This window comes from Coffea eugenioides, chromosome 9 (genome assembly GCF_003713205.1).
Source record: "Coffea eugenioides isolate CCC68of chromosome 9, Ceug_1.0, whole genome shotgun sequence".
NCBI lineage: Eukaryota > Viridiplantae > Streptophyta > Magnoliopsida > Gentianales > Rubiaceae > Coffea > Coffea eugenioides.
This window is the reverse complement of record NC_040043.1, coordinates 5,858,546-5,879,061: the sequence shown is the minus strand read 5'-3', so window position 1 is coordinate 5,879,061 and position 20,516 is coordinate 5,858,546. Positions and strand designations below refer to the sequence as shown.

At 36.6% G+C, this 20,516-nt stretch overlaps 2 protein-coding genes across 5 annotated transcripts; both read left to right on the top strand.

The window, feature by feature from the left end:
- The first annotated feature begins 295 nt into the window (after positions 1 to 295).
- Positions 296 to 4,932, top strand: LOC113783517 (deoxycytidylate deaminase). 2 transcript variants are annotated; one of them, XM_027329674.1, is made up of 9 exons: positions 296 to 582; positions 691 to 766; positions 1,457 to 1,496; positions 2,406 to 2,464; positions 2,536 to 2,573; positions 2,781 to 2,844; positions 3,049 to 3,102; positions 4,342 to 4,443; positions 4,547 to 4,932. In XM_027329674.1, exons 1-9 carry the CDS (start codon positions 329 to 331, stop codon positions 4,601 to 4,603), a joined length of 744 nt encoding a protein of 247 aa, XP_027185475.1. In that variant the 5' UTR covers positions 296 to 328; the 3' UTR covers positions 4,604 to 4,932. The 2 variants fall into 2 exon arrangements, with proteins under 2 accessions (XP_027185475.1, XP_027185476.1); XM_027329675.1 differs by having other exon boundaries at positions 4,342 to 4,435; positions 4,547 to 4,615.
- Positions 4,933 to 7,232: 2,300 nt separating this feature from the next.
- On the top strand, positions 7,233 to 20,432 carry LOC113783456 (endoribonuclease Dicer homolog 2). Of its 3 annotated transcripts, none has more exons than XM_027329597.1 (23): positions 7,233 to 7,294; positions 7,725 to 7,815; positions 7,935 to 8,112; positions 8,309 to 8,422; positions 8,833 to 8,967; positions 10,110 to 10,194; positions 10,295 to 10,359; positions 10,542 to 10,682; positions 11,341 to 11,469; positions 11,557 to 11,686; positions 11,817 to 11,916; positions 12,692 to 12,887; positions 13,021 to 13,181; positions 13,527 to 13,745; positions 13,877 to 14,103; positions 14,256 to 14,527; positions 14,624 to 15,057; positions 15,157 to 15,260; positions 15,838 to 16,034; positions 17,046 to 17,255; positions 17,463 to 17,873; positions 18,577 to 18,855; positions 19,233 to 20,432. In XM_027329597.1, the coding sequence occupies exons 2-23, from the start codon at positions 7,742 to 7,744 to the stop codon at positions 19,605 to 19,607; spliced, it is 4,236 nt and encodes a 1,411-aa protein (XP_027185398.1). In that variant the 5' UTR covers positions 7,233 to 7,294; positions 7,725 to 7,741; the 3' UTR covers positions 19,608 to 20,432. The 3 variants fall into 3 exon arrangements, with proteins under 3 accessions (XP_027185398.1, XP_027185397.1, XP_027185396.1); XM_027329596.1 differs by having other exon boundaries at positions 7,264 to 7,294; positions 7,729 to 7,815; positions 11,823 to 11,916; XM_027329595.1 differs by having other exon boundaries at positions 7,264 to 7,294; positions 7,729 to 7,815.
- Positions 20,433 to 20,516: the final 84 nt, after the last annotated feature.

The following is a 20,516-nucleotide window of genomic DNA, read 5'->3' as shown; positions in this document are numbered from 1 at the left end:
TACCGACGGTTTAACGTCATTTCTAACGTCCCGTTGGTCGGGTTACTCAAATTTGATTTTTCTTTTCTATTTTTTTGGCGGCAATATTTATCTCTCTCCCCCTCAAAATTCCAACATTTCTCAGTGTGCAAAACCGAGTTTGTTTGGACGATTTATTTAAAATAATTACTGTTGTAATTTTTATGATGTAATATATATATATATATATATGATAAAAATGTGATTAAAAATATAAAAAATGATTGAAATTTACAAAGCAAATTATTTTATTTCAAAACTTTTCAATCCAAACACACTCAGTGTGTTATGTGTGTTTCAGATCGAGGCTATGAATTCCTCGAGAGATTGGGTGGTGTTATCAACTGCGGCGGTTTTGGGTGCTTTAGCCTCAACTTCGGTTATATCTTTCTACTTTTTCTTCAACGGCAAAAGAAAGCGCTTCCCCTTTTCCTCCGCCACCTCCAACGGCCGCCGGAGCAGCAGCAACGTCGTCGTCTTCAATTCGTCGTCTAACGGCTCTGATGAGAGTCGGGAGATTAAAGCTCAACCCTTGAACCCTTTTGATCCCTCCAAACGAAAAGGGTCAGTTAATTTCAGCTTAATTTTGATTCTTGTTGTAACTATCCTACTAATTTGTGGTTTGGTATTGAGTTGTAATGGTAATTTAATCTTGATTGCTGATTTTAACAGATATTTGTCATGGGATGACTACTTTATGGCAATAGCATTTCTATCAGCTGAGAGGTCTAAAGATCCCAATAGGCAGGTATTTATCTTTTAAATTTTCTTTTGCTGAGAAAAAAATGAAAGTTCATTTTTTCCCTTGATGAGGAGTTTAAAAAAGGAACTTAGAGCAACATAGCAAGAGAAAGTAAGAGAAAAGAATTTGTGTATCTTTTTTTTTCATTTTAATTTATTTTTTATCGCCCCTTTTGGGTTTAGTTCAGGAGGATAAAAGAAGGAAGGAAGATTTCGTGGGTTTTACATTACTTTTAGACACATTTTTTAGTAAGCAATTGTTGTTATACTACGAGTCTATGTGCTTTCTATTTCTTCTAAGTTTCTGGAGTAAAAAAGAAGTGAACTTGGAGAGGTTTCATAAATTAATCCATTTATTGTTGTTCGACCTAGTTGATGAAGAAAAGTTGGGACGATATATCTGATTGATTTTTTGACGATGAAAAATTAAAGCTTGGGCGTTTTACGTTGCAAAATTTATTAGGACAGATTGCTACATTGCAATATGAAGGGCCATATAAAAGTGGCATCTCCCCTTCGTAAGTTTGAATTTTGTTTTCTTCTTTGGGAGGTGCCAGGGGATGGGCATCTGTGAATAGCAGGATAATGAACATTTCTCTATAAATGTTTTTTGTTGGGCAGGTTTTGGTTACATGCTTTTGTTGTATTTTGCACTTTGGATATTGAAAGTAGCCACATGTTTCTGCTGACGTTGCAGGTTGGTGCATGTTTGGTCAGTCAAAATGGCATCATATTAGGTAAGGATGCTAGAGGCACCCATTTCTTTGTAGAGCAATTCCTTTTTCCTGCTTCTCCCACAAACCACATACATGTAAATTCTTTTTGTGGTAAGGTCAAAGCACTAGATACATATACATCTAATTTGCAGGTATATCAACGTACATGTGTACATCAGATTTTGAAAAATTAAAGGCCTCTGTTTGAAAGGTCCATCTCTGGCCTCTGTGTAGAATATATTATTGCTAAAGGATATGGTAATTTGGGAATTCATGTTTGGGAAGTTGAGCATTCCATTGAATGACAGGTTAATCAAGGGCCTATGACCCTAATTTTTATATCATGGAAACCTGACTACACAGGAAAAAAAATTGCTACTCTGTATAGAATCTCTCTCTTTGGACCTGGGGGTGGGGGGGGGGGGAAGAGGAGGTGTCTTTGACTCTTTGTTAAGCAAAAGCACTGCAATGTAATGGACTTCAGTGTGATAGGTCTATGTTATACATATTTCATGTTTCAATTGTTAAAGGGTTTTGCTGACGAGTACCTATTAGGTGGTTTTTCTCCCAGTGAAATAAAATTTGCTGGTTGTGTCATACCTGAAGGCCTGGACTCCTCTTAAGTCTGATAGTCAAGTGAAACCGTTGCAATGAAGTAAATTATGGTCTTGTGCTTTAAAGGACAAAAAGGATTTAATGAAGTAAACTAGGGCCTTCCCCTTTAAGGGATGGTCTCTCTCTCTCTCTCACACACACACACTCATTCACACACACAAAAGTGAACTAGCACACATGCATTTGGAATACATCAATTGGTTGTTTTGTTGTGTACAAATTTTTTATCACCTCATTCCAGAAACAAAAAAGATTGGCAATTAGCTCGCTATCTGGCTGGTTACAGGATTTTTTAAAATTATCTTTTCCTCCCAGGCATTGGCTATAATGGATTCCCACGTGGTTGTTCGGACGATATGCTTCCATGGTCAAAGGTAGGTGGTTTCTAGATTAGGAAATTGGTAGAATAATTTCTGTGATATTGAGCCCATCTTTCACATTGCAGAAATCCAAGAACGGAAATCCACTGGAGACAAAGTACCCGTAAGTTATAAAATCTAACAAGTAAAATTTGTCTTTATGCAATCCTGTGATCAATGATGTAAAGCATTCTTTGCCATTCATATTGGTCTGCAACAATAAACTGTTCTTGGTTGATGATCATAGTCAGTCAGCCACCTCTCCTTCATGTCTACCTCACAGGGTTTTGATAACCTGGTGCATCTTCTCCATTTGATTGTCTCTTTGCAGTTATGTTTGTCATGCTGAAGTCAATGCAATTCTTAATACAAATCATGCATCTGCTGCAGGACAGGTTAGCTCCAACTTTGAATTCTCTCTTCTTCAGTTCTTAGGTACCTTTCTTCCCACCTGTCCTCCCCCTCCCTCATCCAACACAAAATGGAAATCCAAGAGATGAAAAAATACATACAAGAAAGTGATCTTTTTGTAATATTCATGTTAAATCTGGTCATGGAGTAACTCTTTGACTAAGCCTGTGATTTTTCTGTCATTGCAGAAACTCTATGTTACTATGTTTCCATGCAACGAATGTGCAAAGATTATTATCCAGGTAAAGAAGGCTGATCATTTCTTGCACTTTTTTGAACTCTAGGAGTAAAGAGTTTTTATTTTTCTTTAGCAATTAATATTATTTTATAAACTTTACTCTGAATTTACCTTTTACACATTCAGAAACTGCATAAGAACAAAATATCAGCTAAGTAATGCTGAGGTCAAAATAGAAGAAAAAGAAACATATTTGATCACATTGAAGGGACACTATGACAGTTTTATTTGACAAGGAACTACATAATAAAGCCATAGTTTTTTCCTTAAGCATATTCCTGTATTCGAGCTTAGTCCCTCAAGTTGCAGAAAGTGATGCATGCTGATCTGTATGCTTATGCATGTGTTGGTTGCGTTGCTAGCTTTGGGAACTAAAAATGCTGTGAATGCAGTAAAATGCTTGAAGGAAAAAGAAGAAATTAAGTCCAGTGCTCACCTGCAGTGGCCTCTTTATCTTTATAATGGATGAAATTTCCATATTGGCCCATCTGAACACAGTCACGACTGGCAACTAATTTCTGTGATGGTACTCCTGTAGCAAATTGTACAAGTATGTGAATTACCAAATAGCTCCAAGGTCGACAAGATATAAAGGCAAAGTTACCATGCTGACTTGAATCTCAAGTTCTCATATAAACTTTCACAAACAAAAATGGTGTTCATCTTTCCCTTGAAACTCCTGTTTTTCCGTGCATTATGACATCTGAAATTTGCATTTCTGGATTGTAGATGTTCTCAAGGAATATCATGCCACATAAAACTGTTAATAACTCTTTCAAAACATGGCTCTTGTCATGAACAGTGATACTATGTGTATCCAAGTGCTGTTTAGTTCTTCATTCCATCTTTATTGCTGAACCACAAGTTTTGTATTCCTGTAGCATAGATTTGGATGCTTAAGTTTTCTAGGAACCAGTTAAAAGCAGTTTGAAATAGAAAATGATCCCAACCAACCAAAGAAAGAAAGAAAAAAAGAAAGCAAACAAGAAAAAATAGCGAGTGCAAATCTGTGTAATTTTTAAGCATGCCATACCATATCCATGTTGAATGTGATTCAAAGATGATTGAGGGGAAGTCTTCAAAGGATTGGACATGTAAGAGATGGATTAACAATGAAATTAATGTGTATTCTGGTGATGTTTAGATCTTGATCCCGTGTTACCCTGCAGAACTATATGCTTTGCGGCCATGCAAGATAATATCTTTGCGTTTTTGATATGTTAATTCTTTCTTAAAATTGCAGTCAGGTGTGTCAGAAGTGATATACTTTGTGGAGAAGAGGTTGGATAACTCTCAAACTACCTACGTTGCATCACAAAAACTTCTATCCATGGCTGGTGTGAAAGTGAGCCTTTAATTTTGGTTTGCCATTTTGTATTCTCCCTTTATACAAAACTGAGTGCCTAGACTAATTGGATTCCTCGTGCATTTTCTTGTGTTAATTTCAGATTAGAAGACATCAACCTCAGATGAATCAGATTTTGATCAAATTTCAGGAGCTATAGGGGATGTGCCGAGGGTTTATGTCACAGGGTATATTAGTACCTGTCAACTAACCAATGCGTATCAATGCTCCCTTTTGCATTTGCAGTTCAAGAGCCAAGTTATTTTCGCATTACAAGGTGATTACCCAAATGAGGAGAAAGGAATTGGTCAGACTTGTATTCCGGGAGCCAAGAGACCTGGTCCATGGATGTATGAATCATATAACTGGACGAAAAGATGTCTGTTTTGTATCTGATTCATAGTATTGATGTTGTACGTGTTTGAAGATGATTATTCCTTGTAATTGAAAAGCAGACTTGGTTGTCTTCCTCCTTCATTTTGACAAGAAAAAGGGAGCAAAAACACAATTAGCTAAAATAGGGACTATAGTCAGGAGCGAGGGAGAGAAATTCCTTACTTTTTTTTTTAAAAAAATTTCTAGCAGGAGAGAAGTGAGATTTAAGAAATGGAACGAGATAAGGAATTTGAAGATAAGCCCTCTAAATCTTGGATTATGTGGTATAAAATTTAGTGATTATGTTTCACATGCTATATTTTGATTTGAAGGAGGGAGCAGCAACATAAATGTCCAGCTCCAGAAAGGCATTCATAGGGGCATAGGAATTTTTAAAAAATAGAAAAATGATTTTGTCACGTTGCAATTGTGATCATGCACTGCTTATATTAGCTAATATGCTAATGTGTTACAATGAAAACAGTCTTATGTAAAAAAAAAAAAAAAAAGAACAATTATTTTTTTTTTTGATAAGAAAAAGGTCAAGGAGGAGAAGAGATTTACCTTATATTATTACTTATGTCTTATAAATCTCCTATCAAAAAAGCTCTAATTGGCAGGATGTGTGTTTTCAACACAAAGCCCAAATCTTTTTTTTTTTTTTTTTTCAGGCATTGAAATGTTTAGATGGGTTTGATTTTAATCACTACCACGGGTCGGGTCGTTTACATCAGTTTTGACAAAATCTTCTATCAATACAACCCTTATATAATAGCGAGATTCGAACACGTGATCTTTTATAAAAAAAAATGATCAATTTTTACCAACTAAATCAACTCTTTTGGCAAGCCCAAATCTTAACTAGTCCTGGCAAAGGAAATTCAATAGTACATGTGAATTTTGATTATCCCACAATTTATCCAAGGGGATTTTCAAATCTTAACTAGTCCTGATAGAGGAAATTCGATAGTATTTGTGAATTTTGATTATCCCACAATTTACTCAAGGGGATTTCTAATCTGATAATTCCTAATTCAAAAATTAGTACCGGTGCAACTCCGTTGGTGCACCATACAGCCCGAAAGGGGGACATGGTTGAGATTTTCAGAGACTGCAGGAGCCCCTCGTGGGCAAACACCAACAGAACTCCGAGCACCCTCGTGCAGCAGCCAGCAGCACCTGTTTTTCCCTTCTTTTTTTTTCCATGTTATTGTTGTTTGTTTGTTTCAGTAGAAATTTTTTTTTTTCTGATTGAATCTATTGGGGAGACCTAAAGAGGTCCAAGGAAAATCGGGAGAGGATTGAATCCCTTTGGCTCAGACGGACACATATGCATCAGCTGGCAACTTGAATTTTTTTAAAATGCAGGTTAAAAATTTTGATTCCTTGACCTACACCTAAATAAAGCCAAACTTTTGGTAGCTAGTTGGTTATTTTAGTAAATATCACCTCACTTATAGGGGATGACAATTAGGGCAGATACTTGCGGACACCCACCCCATTCCCCCACTTGTGCGCGGGGTAAACGAGGTGGGGCATGGGACGGGGTTGGGCGGGGGATAAAATGCTTTCCTCGTTGAAAAATGGGGCAGGGGACCGGGGACTATACTCTCGTCCCCCGCTTAAATAAAATAATAATAATATATACATATATATATGAATTATATACAAAACATATTTAATAGTATTAGTTATAAATATCAAATTATGCCTATGTAATATAATTAATATTATTAGTTATATTAATAATTATATATTTATATTAATAAAAATTATGATTAGTTATATTAATATATTTATACTAAATTACTAATTACCCCGTGAGAAGTGGGGGGGGGGACTGTTGCCATTCCTACTTTTTTTTTTTTTTGTCGCAACGATAGATGTCCTATAACCTAATCTAGCCTAGTCTAAGGGGAAGGGGTTCGATGTGAGTACAGACTCCATCGATGAAGGTCAATTAAGACCGCCACAAATTGTGGCAAATTTGTGGGAGGCAGGGATTGAACCCCTGACCTCCAGCATTCCTACTTAGTGCTCGTTTGTTTGTTTGTATTGACTGCAGCAGCAGCAGCTCGGAAACAGCAATTGTCCTTCAAAATTCCGCCAAGTGTCCTTCAAATTTCCCTTTGTCTCGCTTAAGACCGAAGCAAAGGAAAGTTGGGGAGCGCGCTCCTGCTGCTATGCTACGTGAATACGTGAATATGTGAAGTGGGATTCCACTTTCCTGATCAATCACTTTCATTTACTCCACTACGCTGACTACAGTCCAACACTGCACTACACCACCGTCACTTTTTGTTTCTTACTAGTACAGCATCACTTCACTGTTGCTTCCTTGCTCGGAAAGCTAAAGGGTAGCATTTATTTGCGATCATTTTGCCCCGCATTTCTCCACATCCTGACTCCCATTCCCTGCCTCTATCCTCCTAAGATCAGTCTACATTATTGTGTCTTTTCGGTTCTCCTATCAAATGTAAGTAGTCCCTTTTGAGCGGCTGATGCTTCTGTTGTTCTTGTACTAGTTTAAAGATAGCATCTTTCTTTTTCTTGGTTTCAAGAAGTGATCATCGGTTGTACTATTAGACTTCAGAAATTGCAGACGACCAAGTGTCAACAGTGGCATCTTGATTTTTATTTTTATTTTTTTTATTGGGGTGATTCAACCTTAGCTCTATTCTAGTAAGTTTGTCTGCATTTCACTCTTTAAGGCCTCAGAGCGTTTGTTTTATTTTGTACTGTTCAAATATGAATGCTTACATGCAAAAAGTGAATCAAGGTTTGGTAATGGTCCCTTGTTGTTCGTGAAAATGCTTACTTTATGTCTCTGTTGCTGCGGTTGATTTCTTTTTACTTCATTTTTACGGGGTTTGAGATTAAACTGTGTTCTTGATTTCTTGAAATAGAAAGGGAAAGGAAGCCTATGGAGCCGATTGATATGGAAATTGATGGAAGAAATCAACATTGTGGTGCTGATCCTCTCCCTTTTGCTAGAAGGTAGGCTTCCTCATCAATTCCAGAAATTACATGTATTCTTACTCTGCTATGTTCTGTTTTCTTAAAATGATAAAAAAAGATACAATCTTTTTCAATCTTCTTTTGTTTGTTCTGGACAGCTATCAACTGGAAGCATTGGAGAAAGCAATCAAGCAGAATACCATTGTGTTTTTAGAGACTGGCTCTGGAAAGACGCTTATTGCAATCATGCTTCTGCGTAGCTATGCCTACCTTATACGAAAGCCTAAACCTTTCTTTGCTGTTTTCTTGGTCCCAACTGTTGTATTGGTGGAGCAGGTTAAATCTACAATGACCATTTCATGCTTATTGTATTGTTCCCTCCAAGTTTGAGTCTTCTTTATTTTCTCTCTTTTCTTGTTGAATATTTTGTGCACTAACTCATGCAAATTTTGTAGTTAGTCGACATGCTATCAACACAATCCTTGAACTCTGTTATATTTATCTGATTGTTGTTAATAACTTTTGTCATTAGCAAAGTAAAGCTGTCATGATGCACACTGACTTGAAAGTTGGCAAGTACTGGGGAGATATGGGCGTTGATTACTGGGATGCTGCTACATGGAAGCAGCAGGTTGACGAGTTTGAGGTGTGCTCAATTTTTCTTTGTGTCATTGTAACGGTTTTCAAATGGTGCTGAACAACTGCTGATATTCAAAACTTGAAATCTCAAAATGATAAATCTTATATTTATTGTTGACCTTTTTGAACTGCTTATTCCGGTATTAATTCTGTCTTTGATGCTTCCATTGGGCTATATCCAAAATGTTTTGAGAAGTGCATCGAAGAGCGAATGATTGTAATTATTTGATGAACATCTAGATGTATGTGCAAAGGAGGAAACCTAATGTGGTTAAATGTCATTGAAGTCTACTATGATAAACTTAAGGCTTACGGTTGTGATAAGGATAAAATTTTAGAGTCAGTTAGTTAACTTACACGGTTTGTATTCGCATGTCAATCCTCAACACGCCTAACCAGTTGGTCTACTTGTTTCAGGTGCTTGTGATGACTCCAGCAATTTTACTTTCTGCTTTGAGGCATGGTTTTCTGAAACTCGACTTGATTAAGGTTCTCATTTTTGATGAATGCCACAATGCAAGGGGCAAACACCCATATGCTTGCATTATGACGGTAAATAAACTTATTTATGATATTCTCAGCATGGCATGACGTGCTTTTTAAGTAATATTTTCATTAGGTAAATACTGGAACGTGATTGAAATTGATCATAGTTTACACCTTCAAGAGTTTTTGTAGAATGCAAAATGCCATAAGGGGTTATATATCGCAAGCTGCATATACCTGCTTCTTTTATCGACTGCATACAAGACTTGCCTTTCTTTATCTTCTAAATTAGCATAACACTAACATTTCTTCCCTGAGGTAGAAGCCATGTGCTAGCAGACCACTCTCCAACATCTACTCCTTCTACCTCTCTTTGGTTACCAAGATAATTTATCATCAGTGTTCAACCTAGGTCTTTCTGTAACCAATGCTAGATGTCTTAATCTAACACCTCTTTGGCTTGAAGTTAGCTCAACTCATTTTGTTGAGCTATCAATAATTTTTGGGACATTTACTCAAGCCGATGTGAATGCAAAAGCTTATTTGCTCTGCTGCTTAGATCTTCATTTCCAGCTATGTTGTCCGATCTTCCTTTCTCATTAGAGAGAAAATTTAAGCAGACAATCAATTACTCCGAATGTTATACATGAATTACATCTTATGAAAGCAGCAAAGATAGATTATCTTGTTTCGCTCTATTATGTCTCTTTATTTTTATCCCTTTAACTTACTCCTTGGACCATGCAAATGGTGTTTTCTTATGCATTTAAATGACTAGAAGAATGCGCAAGTTATATGCAAGCTTTCTGGTATTAGTTTCTCACTAAAGTATTTTGTCATTGACTTTTAAATCTTACCTGTGACCACTCAGTTCTGTTCCAAAGAGGTTTCAGGCTAATACATGACCAAGATCCTTGTAATTAGAGGTTGTACTTTGAGGTTATTGAACTTTTCAGTGGTGACCATTTATTTTTAAGGAAAAATGAATTTGATCTGGTCTTGCATTGCAGTTTTGGCAGCTCATTGTTATTTAATTAAAAATGCATAAGCTTGACCTAAACTGTATAATACTGTCATTGATTGAAATGTTGGTTCATTGCTTAAAACTAATGATGTAACTGTTGATATATGTTCTTAAAAGTGGATATCTTGATTGAAATGTTTGTACTTTGAAGACATGAATCATGAGAATTTTAATCTTTTGACAGGAATTCTACCATCTTTACATGAACTCAAACTTTTCAGACCTTCCTAGAATATTTGGGATGACTGCATCTCCTATCAAAGCGAAAGGTTTGTTATATCGTTTCATATACTATTGGATTTTTCTGGTTATTGAAAAATGGCAAGTGGTTGTAGCTGAGTTATTTGTTTGTGGTCCTGTTTGATGCAGGTTCTAGCTCATCTTCACTATGCTGGCAACATATTCATGAACTTGAGAACCTTATGAATTCAAAGGTTACTTCTTTACATACATGTCCTTTCTTCCTGCATATATTTCAAGGAAATGATTCCTGTCTATTATACATGGTAGCACGAGAACAAATTGGAAGATCTAGCAGCTTATGCTCTATAGTTTTTGTGAAGTATAGTTGCATCATGAAATTTATGATGTTTACCACTTTTTCTTGTGGATGAAGGTCTATACATGCATCAGCGAATCTGTTTTGGCGGAGTATATCCCTTTCTCAACTCCAAAACTAAAGTTTTACAAACACATGGATATTCCCTATATTGTCTTTGAACGTGTGGCCAATGGACTGAAGATTTTGAGAGAGAAGGTTTGTTCCAGTTTTGCATACTTAAGTTTCATGCTTATTAGGTCACATGTTCTTTTATGCTTCTGGTAGAATGCTTGGTGGTGGGATTTTCAAGATTCACCAGCAAAAGTTTAGCAATGCAGCCCCACGAGATGTTCTATATGGATTTACAAGCAAATATAGCTACAAACATGCCATTTAGTGAAAAATGACTTGGATATATGAAGTGATTTGTAAGCAAAATAGGGGCTGAAGATATCTTGATGCCAAATGTTGCTAATATGAGTGAGCATTTAAACATTGCCATAACTAACCAATGATAATGAATCCATGAACACACGACTAAAGTATCAGCTGACAATTGAAGTCCAAAATGTTTATTTGACCGCCTTTAGCATAGAATGTACTCGAAACCTTGGTTGAGTACTCTATTGATGCTTTGGAGATATATCGTTGTCAATACAAACATGTAGCTTGATCTAAAGAATTTACTTTACTTTTTTACGATGAAAATTATTTCCTACAGCTGGCTATTCATTGTGTCTTTCATTATATGGTTGTTTTATTTTTTGGAAGGTGAAAGTAGTTCTTGTCAATTTTATGAACTAGAAGCCTTTTCCATTTTTCCTCTTTTTGGAATTAATTGAGTTTCTGACAGTTTTCATATACTCCCTATCAGTATGAGCACTCTATTGACGCATCAAGTCTCCCAGAATCCATTGCTGAATCTACGAGAAAAAAATTAGACAAGTTGTTCTCAACTTTGTTGTTTTGTTTGAGTGAACTAGGTGTTTGGTTGGCTCTGAAGGTATTTCTTTCTTTCTAATATTTAGATGCATAATTCTGAGCATCTCTCAACGGGTTGCATTAGATTATTGAATCTTGTTTTGATCAGGCTGCAGAGTCCTTTGCTTGTGTTAAAACTGAGGTCTGTCTATGGGGGAGATTGGATGATCGCGGTGAAACAATTATCAATAATTTCTGTTCGGATGCTGTTACAATATTCTCTGAGTGGATACCATCTGGTCCTCCTCTCTCTCTCTCTCTCTCTTTTTTTTTTTTTTTAACTTTTTGCTTCTACTTGTATTTTGTGCTGTTTTTTTGGTGTCCTAAGATCTGCTTGCTGAAGTGTTTGGTTTGTCACTGTTAACTTAGGTCCAGAGTGGTGCATTAGTTCTGATACCAAAGCTGCCATCAGTGCTGGGTATCTAACTTCAAAGGTTAAATGTCTCGTTGACTCCCTTCTTGAGTACAGGTAGCCTAACATACATAAGCCTAAAGGGTATTAGACTCCCTTTTTCAATTTCTCTAGTTTTCTTCTGGAATTTATTGAAAAGAGAGGAAATATTGAATGTCGGTATGAACAGTATAATGTGCTTAGCAACATATAATCATATTAAGATATAGCCTGCATTAGCTCAGTTATAAGCGGAGGTGTTCATAAATTATACATTTTGGGGTTGTTTGGTGAAACTTTATCATTGCTTGGATTCTAAATGCTATTCTTCGTAGACTTGGGATGTCAAGCAAGAATTGTCATTTGAAATTCATCCATTTTTCATAAGAAGCAAATGATCCAAGTTCTTGTGGAACACGGTTTTCCAAACATTAATGGTTGAGAACAATAACTTTGACATTTGTGCCATTTGTCTAGGATGCTGCAACTAGGCATGGATTGGCTCATTCCTCATTCTTAGACTAGTATGTTAACCAGTCTGATGTTTGCTCCAAATGGCTGTCACATTTAGTTTGATGGAAATTGGAATTTTTATGTATTTCTGCTGTTGAAGTTGGAATTCTGGAGCCTAGATATCTAATGCTCAGTTCCCTTTGGTGTTTGTTATATGTCTGAAATTACTAATTTTTCTGCCTTATTTTCAATCTAAAACATGTTTGTCAAAATTATGCTCAATCTAATATGTGCTTTACCCTTTTTCTGAATGTCCAAGAACTAAAATGTTGGTCAGAAACCTTAGAAGTTTGCTTCAAGGTTCATTTTGATGAGGCTTGTCATGTATGTATCTCTACAGGGACCAGAAGGATTTGAGATGTATAATTTTTGCTGAAAGGATTATCACTGCCATCGTTCTTCAAGCTCTTCTTAATGAGTTACTCCCAAGCAAAAGTGGATGGAGGACAGCGTATATGGTGGGGCTTAGTTCCAATCTGCAGTCGCAGAGTAGGAATAAACAACATCGAATTGTTGAAGAATTTCGGAAGGGCTTGGTGGGTTTGTATATGTTTCTTTAACACATCTTTTCCTGGTTATAAATTTACTGATTTACTGGACAATTCAATAACTTGTCTATGAGCATGATAAATATATGGTTTTTTCTTTGGATAAATCATGTATTTGCAGTTAAACATCATTGTTGCAACCTCAATTTTAGAAGAAGGCTTGGATGTTCAAAGTTGCAACCTTGTAATTAGATTTGATCCGTCAGCAACTGTGTGTAGCTTTATTCAGTCCCGTGGCCGTGCTCGCATGCAAAATTCAGACTTCTTAATAATGGTTAAAAGGTTGATTCATCATCCCTTTTTGAATTGCTTCACCAAAAATGAAATGCATATTTAGGTGTTTATTTTCCCTCTGCCTATCCTCTCACAATTAAAAGACATAAATGCATTCTCCTTTAGTGCATCTTGTGGCTTTCTTTGTCATCCAATGGTTTTGGCCTATGGTGGCAGTTTCAAGATAGATGGTTAGTTGCAAAGGACATAATAATGTTGCTTAACGTGGGCTATGCATTAACATTCATTGTTTCATTTTTTACGAACAAACTTGGGAACTGATGACATTGTTTTACATACTTTCCCCATTTCGTGTCTCTCCTAATTTTTGTATTTTATCATCTAAACTTATAGTGGGGATAAATCTACTCTTTCTCGAGTACAAAACTATCTGGCTAGTGGGGACACAATGAGGCAGGAGTCACTGCGCCATGCCTTTGTTCCCTGTGCACCGCTTAATGGAGAAGTGCATAAGGAGGCTTGTTATAAAGTTCAAACAACAGGAGCGTTTGTAAACCTTAGTTCCAGTGTGCAAGTGCTTTACTTCTACTGCTCAAGGCTTCCCTGTGATGGGTTTGTTTTAGATCTCTTTTACTCTATATGGGACAAATTCTAATTTTTGGCTTCTTAGATCATCAACTTGCCAGAATATCCTGATATGGACATGATTATAACTGTTATATACACTTGTTATTCCATTTTAGGTACTTTAAATCCTATCCAAGGGTTGTTGTAGACAAGCAGTCAGGAACTTGCACTCTTCATCTTCCTAGGAGCAGTCCAATACAAACTATCAGTGTTCAGGGCAACACCCAAACATTGAAACAATTGGCATGCCTAGAAGCATGCAAGCAGCTTCACAAGATTGGAGCCTTGACAGATTATCTTGTGCCAGATATTGTTGAGGAAGAAGCACAGGCTCAAGAATTGTGTATGTTTGGCATCTTTCTTTCTTACTTTATTTTGGAAATTTTCTTAATTGTGATATCAAAGAACCATTGACAGTCTTTTTCTTATACATTATCTATTGATGCTTGCTGAGATGTATACAATCTCTTTTGGACTATACTTACCTCTCAACAGGTCGTCAGCCATATGTTGAAGAGCAAGTACAGTATGTCCCACCAGAATTGGTTGATTGCCCGGGGAATGACTCTGAAACGTCATATTATTGCTATTTAATTAAGCTACAGCCAGAGTTTAATTATGACGTCCTGCCTCATGATATTGTACTTGCTGTGAGGAAAACCCTTGAATGTCATGGGGAGACTTTAAATTTTGATTTAGATGCTGACAGGGGCAGCTTAAAAATAGAAATCAGTTATGCTGGATCTATAACTCTTGCTTCTGAAGAGGTAAATCAGTAACATTGCCAAAATGGTCATGTTTTGTCACATTTAACAGTGGCAGTGGAGTGACTCCTGTCATTTGTAATTGAAAATTTGGTGCAGGTTCTTCTTTGTCGGAAATTTCAAGTTACAATTTTTAGGGCTCTTCTTGATCACAACCTGAATAAGCTACATGAAGCATTGGGTGGATTACATCTGAACAGTGAATGCCCTCTCTTTGATTATCTTCTGCTTCCATCTACAGGCTCACGTGGAAATGCATTAATTGATTGGAAGTATGTTAGTTCGGTGCTATTTCCACAAGAAGATATTCCAAATAAGCATATGGCTTCTTGTTGTACCAGAAGTCACCGTCAATATTTCTGGACGAAGGATGCTTTGGTTTGCTGCTGTATGTTGGGGAATTCTTTAGTTCTCACTCCTCACAATGGTCACTTGTATTGCATTACTGGCATTTTGCATGATTTGGACAGTAACTCCCTGCTAGAGCTGACAAATGGAGAATCTATTACTTACAAAGCTTATTATCGAAATCGGTTTGTGAACTCACTTTTTATATGCTTATTTTTTTGGGAGTCCCACCATTCCACCTCTCTGTGGTGGTTTAATTGAGAATCTAACACTATTCATTACAGGTATGGCATCAAATTGCAGTTTGAGAGAGAATCATTACTCAGAGGAAATCCTTTATTTACAGTGCGAAATTACCTTCATAGATGTAGAAATCAGAAAGCTAAAGGTTGGTTGATCAGTTGCATTCCAACTTTAATGCTTGTGTCTAAAACTTTACCTCAGCACAGTATGAGTCAGCAGAAAAGGGTCATCAAATTCTTGTGTCTAAAACCTTCCCTTTGAATTTTGGTTTTACTTCGATCTAGATTTTCACTCAAAAGCTTTAGATTTCTTAGCAACTAGATGTATTATATTAGATTTTACTTTCTGCTCTTAATTTTTTCTGCTTTCCTGTTATGTCTCTATTATGGTGTTGATAGTTGGCTTGCTCGTGATCACTAGTTTTAACTGATTGGAGGAATCATAGTTCATTACAGGGGCATCATATGAGATATACTACTTGACATATTTTCCTGAACATGATGGAAAATTATCACAAATAAAGATAAAGTTTTAGGATTACAATCCATTGCAAAGAGTGCAGATTGCATTCTGTTAAATATCATTTGTGGGATTTGGGTTAGGATTCATGTTATGTATTTTTCTGTTGCCGTAATGTTTCTGAAATATTAAATGACACGTAATGTTAATTTTCTATGGTTCTCTGTGTGTTGACTGGTCCTCCTCTTTTTCTCCTCTTGTAGAACCCAGTAAAGCATCTGTTGAGTTACCTCCAGAACTCTGTTCAGTTATTATGTCTCCCATCTCGATAGCTTCGTTTTATTCCTTCTCATTTGCTCCATCCATCATGCATCGGATAGAGTCTTTCTTAATAGCTGGCAATTTGAAAAGAATGCACGTGGACCACTGCATGCAAAATGATGCAATTCCAACCATGAAGGTTTGTTATCTGGTTATTTTTTGCGGACATGAGTTTATGGATGTGTAGCTATTAGTGTATCCAGTGAGTTATATTATCAATTTTAGGTTCTATACCGTTTATGTATGCCAACTGGGAAGAGAGGTAAATCCAAGAATAGGAGCAATCCATGCTTGGACAAACAAAGGGTGTTAGTGAGGCAAGGGGCTTGGTGAATTTGTAAGAGCCACCCTTACCACATCCAAGAAATGAAATAGCAGTAAAATAGAAATAGGTGGTCTCTTTTGAGTTATAAATAATTATAAGTTACGCCCATCATTACTTTTGCATCTATCTGTTTCAAAACAAATTGATTTTTGTTGGGGCCCTTAATCCTCTTTTCATTCTTTTTACTAGTTACTCCAGCCAAATTGATGGAAAACTTTCTTTCACTTCCGCTTCTAGGTTTCCCTTCCACCTATGCTTGGTTAAATGAGGCAGAAGTAATTAAAAGGATGACTGTATAACTTTCCAGTGGAAATGCTGTGGCCTGTGAGGCTGCTGACTTGAGATACCAGTTGGCCCGATAAAAACCGAAGTTTTCAGAAATTGAGTTTAACTATGCAGAGACAACTTGCTTTTTAAATAAAACAAAAAGGCCAGACAACTTTGCTAATCACACCAGCCTGATATTTTCTTTGTACTACTATCATCATAAGCTTAAGTAAATTAGTAAAGAGTCGAAAGCCAACAATTACATTTTGGAAATTGTGATCTTTGAACAATTTAGCGTTTGTACACTCTTTGGATTTTGTGTCCATATAATAGTTTGGGTAGTTGAAGCTGCCAAACTAATTGAGCCTGATAAATGGTTTAAGTTGGATATATGTTTCAATAAATTTGTTTATGTTAATCATGTAACTGATTTGTATCTGTGCAGCTGTAGCTTTTTATGTCAAATATCCTTGAGGCATGATATGTAAATCAATTCTCATCTCTCAAGAGGATCTCACTACCTAATTGTCTTTGTGCAAATGATTCTTTCTATCCTAGGTGTTGGAGGCAATTACAACTAAAAAATGTCAAGAAAAATTTCATTTGGAGTCATTGGAGACACTTGGCGACTCTTTTTTGAAGTACGCTGCAAGTCAACAACTGTTCAAAACGTTTCAAAATCACCACGAGGGTATTCTTAGTGTCAAGAAAGATAAAATTATCTCCAATGCTTCATTATGCAAGCTAGGATGTGATCATAATATCCCGGTAACTCTTCCTAGCTAACCTTGTATTAGAGTTTAACTCATCAGAGCATCCTTATCACATCATAATAATTTCATCTACGTAGCTTTAACAAATGTTTTGCATCTCATCAAGGTTGACTAAATTTTGAATTATATATAGCTGGCTAGTAATCCAGACAACCCTTTGCACTGTAGATTGGTTTTTTCTCATATTTCTTGCAAATCACAGGGCTTTGTACGCAATGAACCGTTTGATCCTAAAACATGGATCATACCTGGTGATAAGTCTGGAGTGTACAGGCTGGAGAAAAAGCTGCTTCCACCCAAAAGAGTTGTTTATGCAAGGGAGAAAAGAAAGATTAAAAGTAAGAGGGTGGCTGATGTTGTTGAGGCCCTCATTGGTGCATTTCTTAGCACAGTAGGTGAGATAGCAGCCTTGTTATTTTTGGAATGGCTTGGTATTAAGGTTGATTTTGTCGATGTTCCATATACGATGCCCCTGCAAGTGAATCCAGAGCAGCTAGTTAATGTCAAATTCTTGGAGTCTCTATTGAACTACTCATTCCGTGATGCTTCTCTCCTTGTTGAAGCACTTACTCATGGTTCTTACATGCTACCTGAGATTCCAAGATGTTATCAGGTGATATAAGAATGTACTATTTTACTGTTAAACCTATACGATTTTATTTTCCTACTATTTATGATTTTTTCAGAATTTTTTTTGTTTATCTATTTTTCTATTGCCTCAACTTAATTGGCTGAAGATTCTGTATTCAAGGTTTAATTTGCTTGAATTGAGTGTAAAGATATTTAAATCATCTGTTAAAAATGACTTGTTGGTTTGTCCTCTTGTCTTTTTTGGTTGTCATTTATAGTATAACTTTGTGGTTCAAGACATATTGCACTATTAGAGCAGCTTTTTGATGTATGCCAATTTGATGTGCTTCCAAATATTATGTTCTTCAATTTTTAGCCAAAGTTCTCTACAGTTCCTTTCGTGCATTTTGCACTTTAGATAAAACAACAGGGTAGTGGTGTGGCCTTTTTGAAATCTTAAGGGCGTCGTGTGGCAATCTGAAATACCACAGGTAGGTTATATGTAATTTACCCTAATATAAAATCTGTTTTTGGTGAAGATTACTATGGAGATATGTGAAACATTGTTCCTTCAAATGAAATCATCTACTGAAACTATATCAGAATGTAATTTGCATATGGTTGATGGTTTCTATTTTTTTGAAGATAGCATGACTTATTATTTCGTCTTTGTTGATATATTCTGTGGGTTCTCATCTTGATTTCCCCTCCTTCCCCAATCCCCCCCCCCCCCCCTCTCTCATCAGCGTCTAGAATTTCTTGGGGATGCTGTGTTGGATTATCTCATCACCATGCATCTGTACGCTAAATATCCAGAGCTGTCTCCTGGACTATTAACTGATTTAAGGTCAGCATCAGTGAGCAACGACTGCTATGCACAATCTGCAGTCAAGGCTGGACTGTATAAGCACATTCTATATGCTTCACAAGAGCTTCAAAGGCACATCGTGAGTGCTGTTCAAAACTTTGAACAATTATCAATGGACTCAACTTTTGGATGGGAATCGGAGACAAAAATCCCTAAGGTAATGTTGCCTGTCTCATGCCTTGTTTTGAGAAAAGATTCTTTTATTATATTGAAAGAATAGATCATGATTTTGACTTTAAAGCATTCCATAAAGGTGAGCCTCGTAATAGTTAGTACGTTCTGATGGGAGTGATAACTGTACCCATTTTGACAACAACAATATTCCTTAATAGGCTATTGAAATAATTCCGCTTACCAATCGCGCCCTTTTTTTTCATTGATATTCTCTGGTAATTTGATCAGTAATGTAGGTTAATTGTTATTGAGCGGGCACATATGTTCTAGACTGCAGTGTGCTTTTGAGTAAAAGATTGCATTTGCTAATTTTCTATTTTTCTTATAAAATTCAACTTTCATGTTTCTGATATTTTATAGGTGCTAGGCGATATTATTGAATCTCTTGCTGGGGCGATACTGATCGATTCAGGATACAACAAGGACGTTGTGTTCCAAAGCATAAGGCCGCTTCTTGAGCCTATGATTACACCTGACAAGTTAAAGCTCCATCCGGTTAGGGAGTTCCATGAATTATGCCAGAAGGAAGGTTACATCAGGAACAAGCCAGATTGGAATTACGAGAATGGGAAGGCAACGATCACGTTAGAGGTTGAAGCAAATGGTATCACTCACAACTACTCATACTCTGCGGCAGACAAGAATACAGCAAAAAAATTAGCCTGCAAAGCTCTGTTGAAAGTACTGAAGGAGCGCTCGTCTAATATTCAGGGGAGGAGCTCGAGGTTGATGTAGTTGCATATAGTCTTAGTAAACATTCTAGTAATCAATGATGGAAAAGTACCATTCTAAAGGAAGAGGAGCAGAGCACTGATCAAACAAGTCAAACATCAAAAACAGCAGAAGTGCAAAACCCGTCCCAGAGGCCGAGCTCAGCTCAGCTAGCAGGGACATTAGCCTGCTGATTCGACTTTCAAAACCTTCCCCGTTCCCCTTCCCCCTTGTATGGGTTCCCCAAAAAAAAAAACAATAAAATAAAGGCGTAGAATCCCAAGATTCGGTGTTTATTAAAACAGATATTGATACAGCACTGAAAGAAAGGGAAGAGCAGTACAGGAATTGGCATTGTTGCAAGGATTGGCAGGGACAGATTTTACAACGTAGGCAGTTCGTGATTCAAAGATCGAGAAAGCAGCTTTTGGATAGACTTTGATGTTATCCAGCAACAGTACTGGAGGATATCAGTGTAAAGAGTTCCATGTTTTGTAAGTGCTCTCTCCTTTATGAGAAAGGAAGGGTGATAAAGTTGGTCATTGTTTGGAAAAATTTGCGTTGCAACTTTTGTCATGAATTCGGTGGAAGAACCTCTTCCCCGTGATGCTACAAAAGCAAATTAGACTCTGATATTGGGCGGGCAGGTTCCTCATCCAAGCCAGCAACTCAGAAAAATTTCCTCAGGTGTTAACTTGGTTATAGGTTATTATGTTGTTTATCATGATATTGCTCCATGGATTATCAAAGTTCTATTTCTTGAATCAAAATCAAATCCCAGTTTTTAATCTTTACAGATTATTGAAATGCATTGTACAGCGGTTTTAGAAAAAAAAAAGTTTACATTAATATCAGTGGTATGATAGTACTCAAGGACAACAAAAAGGATCGCAATAATGGTTGCTTGGTGTACAAATGACAACATGAGTCGAT

Coding starts and splice junctions, on each gene's coding strand:
- LOC113783517 (XM_027329674.1), top strand. CDS start 329: ATGAATTCCTCGAGAGATTGGGTGGTGTTATCAACTGCGGCGGTTTTG. Junction 583..690: donor GATCCCTCCAAACGAAAAGG/GTCAGTTAATTT, acceptor TGATTTTAACAG/ATATTTGTCATGGGATGACT. Junction 2,845..3,048: donor ATGCATCTGCTGCAGGACAG/GTTAGCTCCAAC, acceptor CTGTCATTGCAG/AAACTCTATGTTACTATGTT.
- LOC113783456 (XM_027329595.1), top strand. Junction 10,360..10,541: donor AGAACCTTATGAATTCAAAG/GTTACTTCTTTA, acceptor TTGTGGATGAAG/GTCTATACATGCATCAGCGA. Junction 10,683..11,340: donor TGAAGATTTTGAGAGAGAAG/GTTTGTTCCAGT, acceptor ACTCCCTATCAG/TATGAGCACTCTATTGACGC.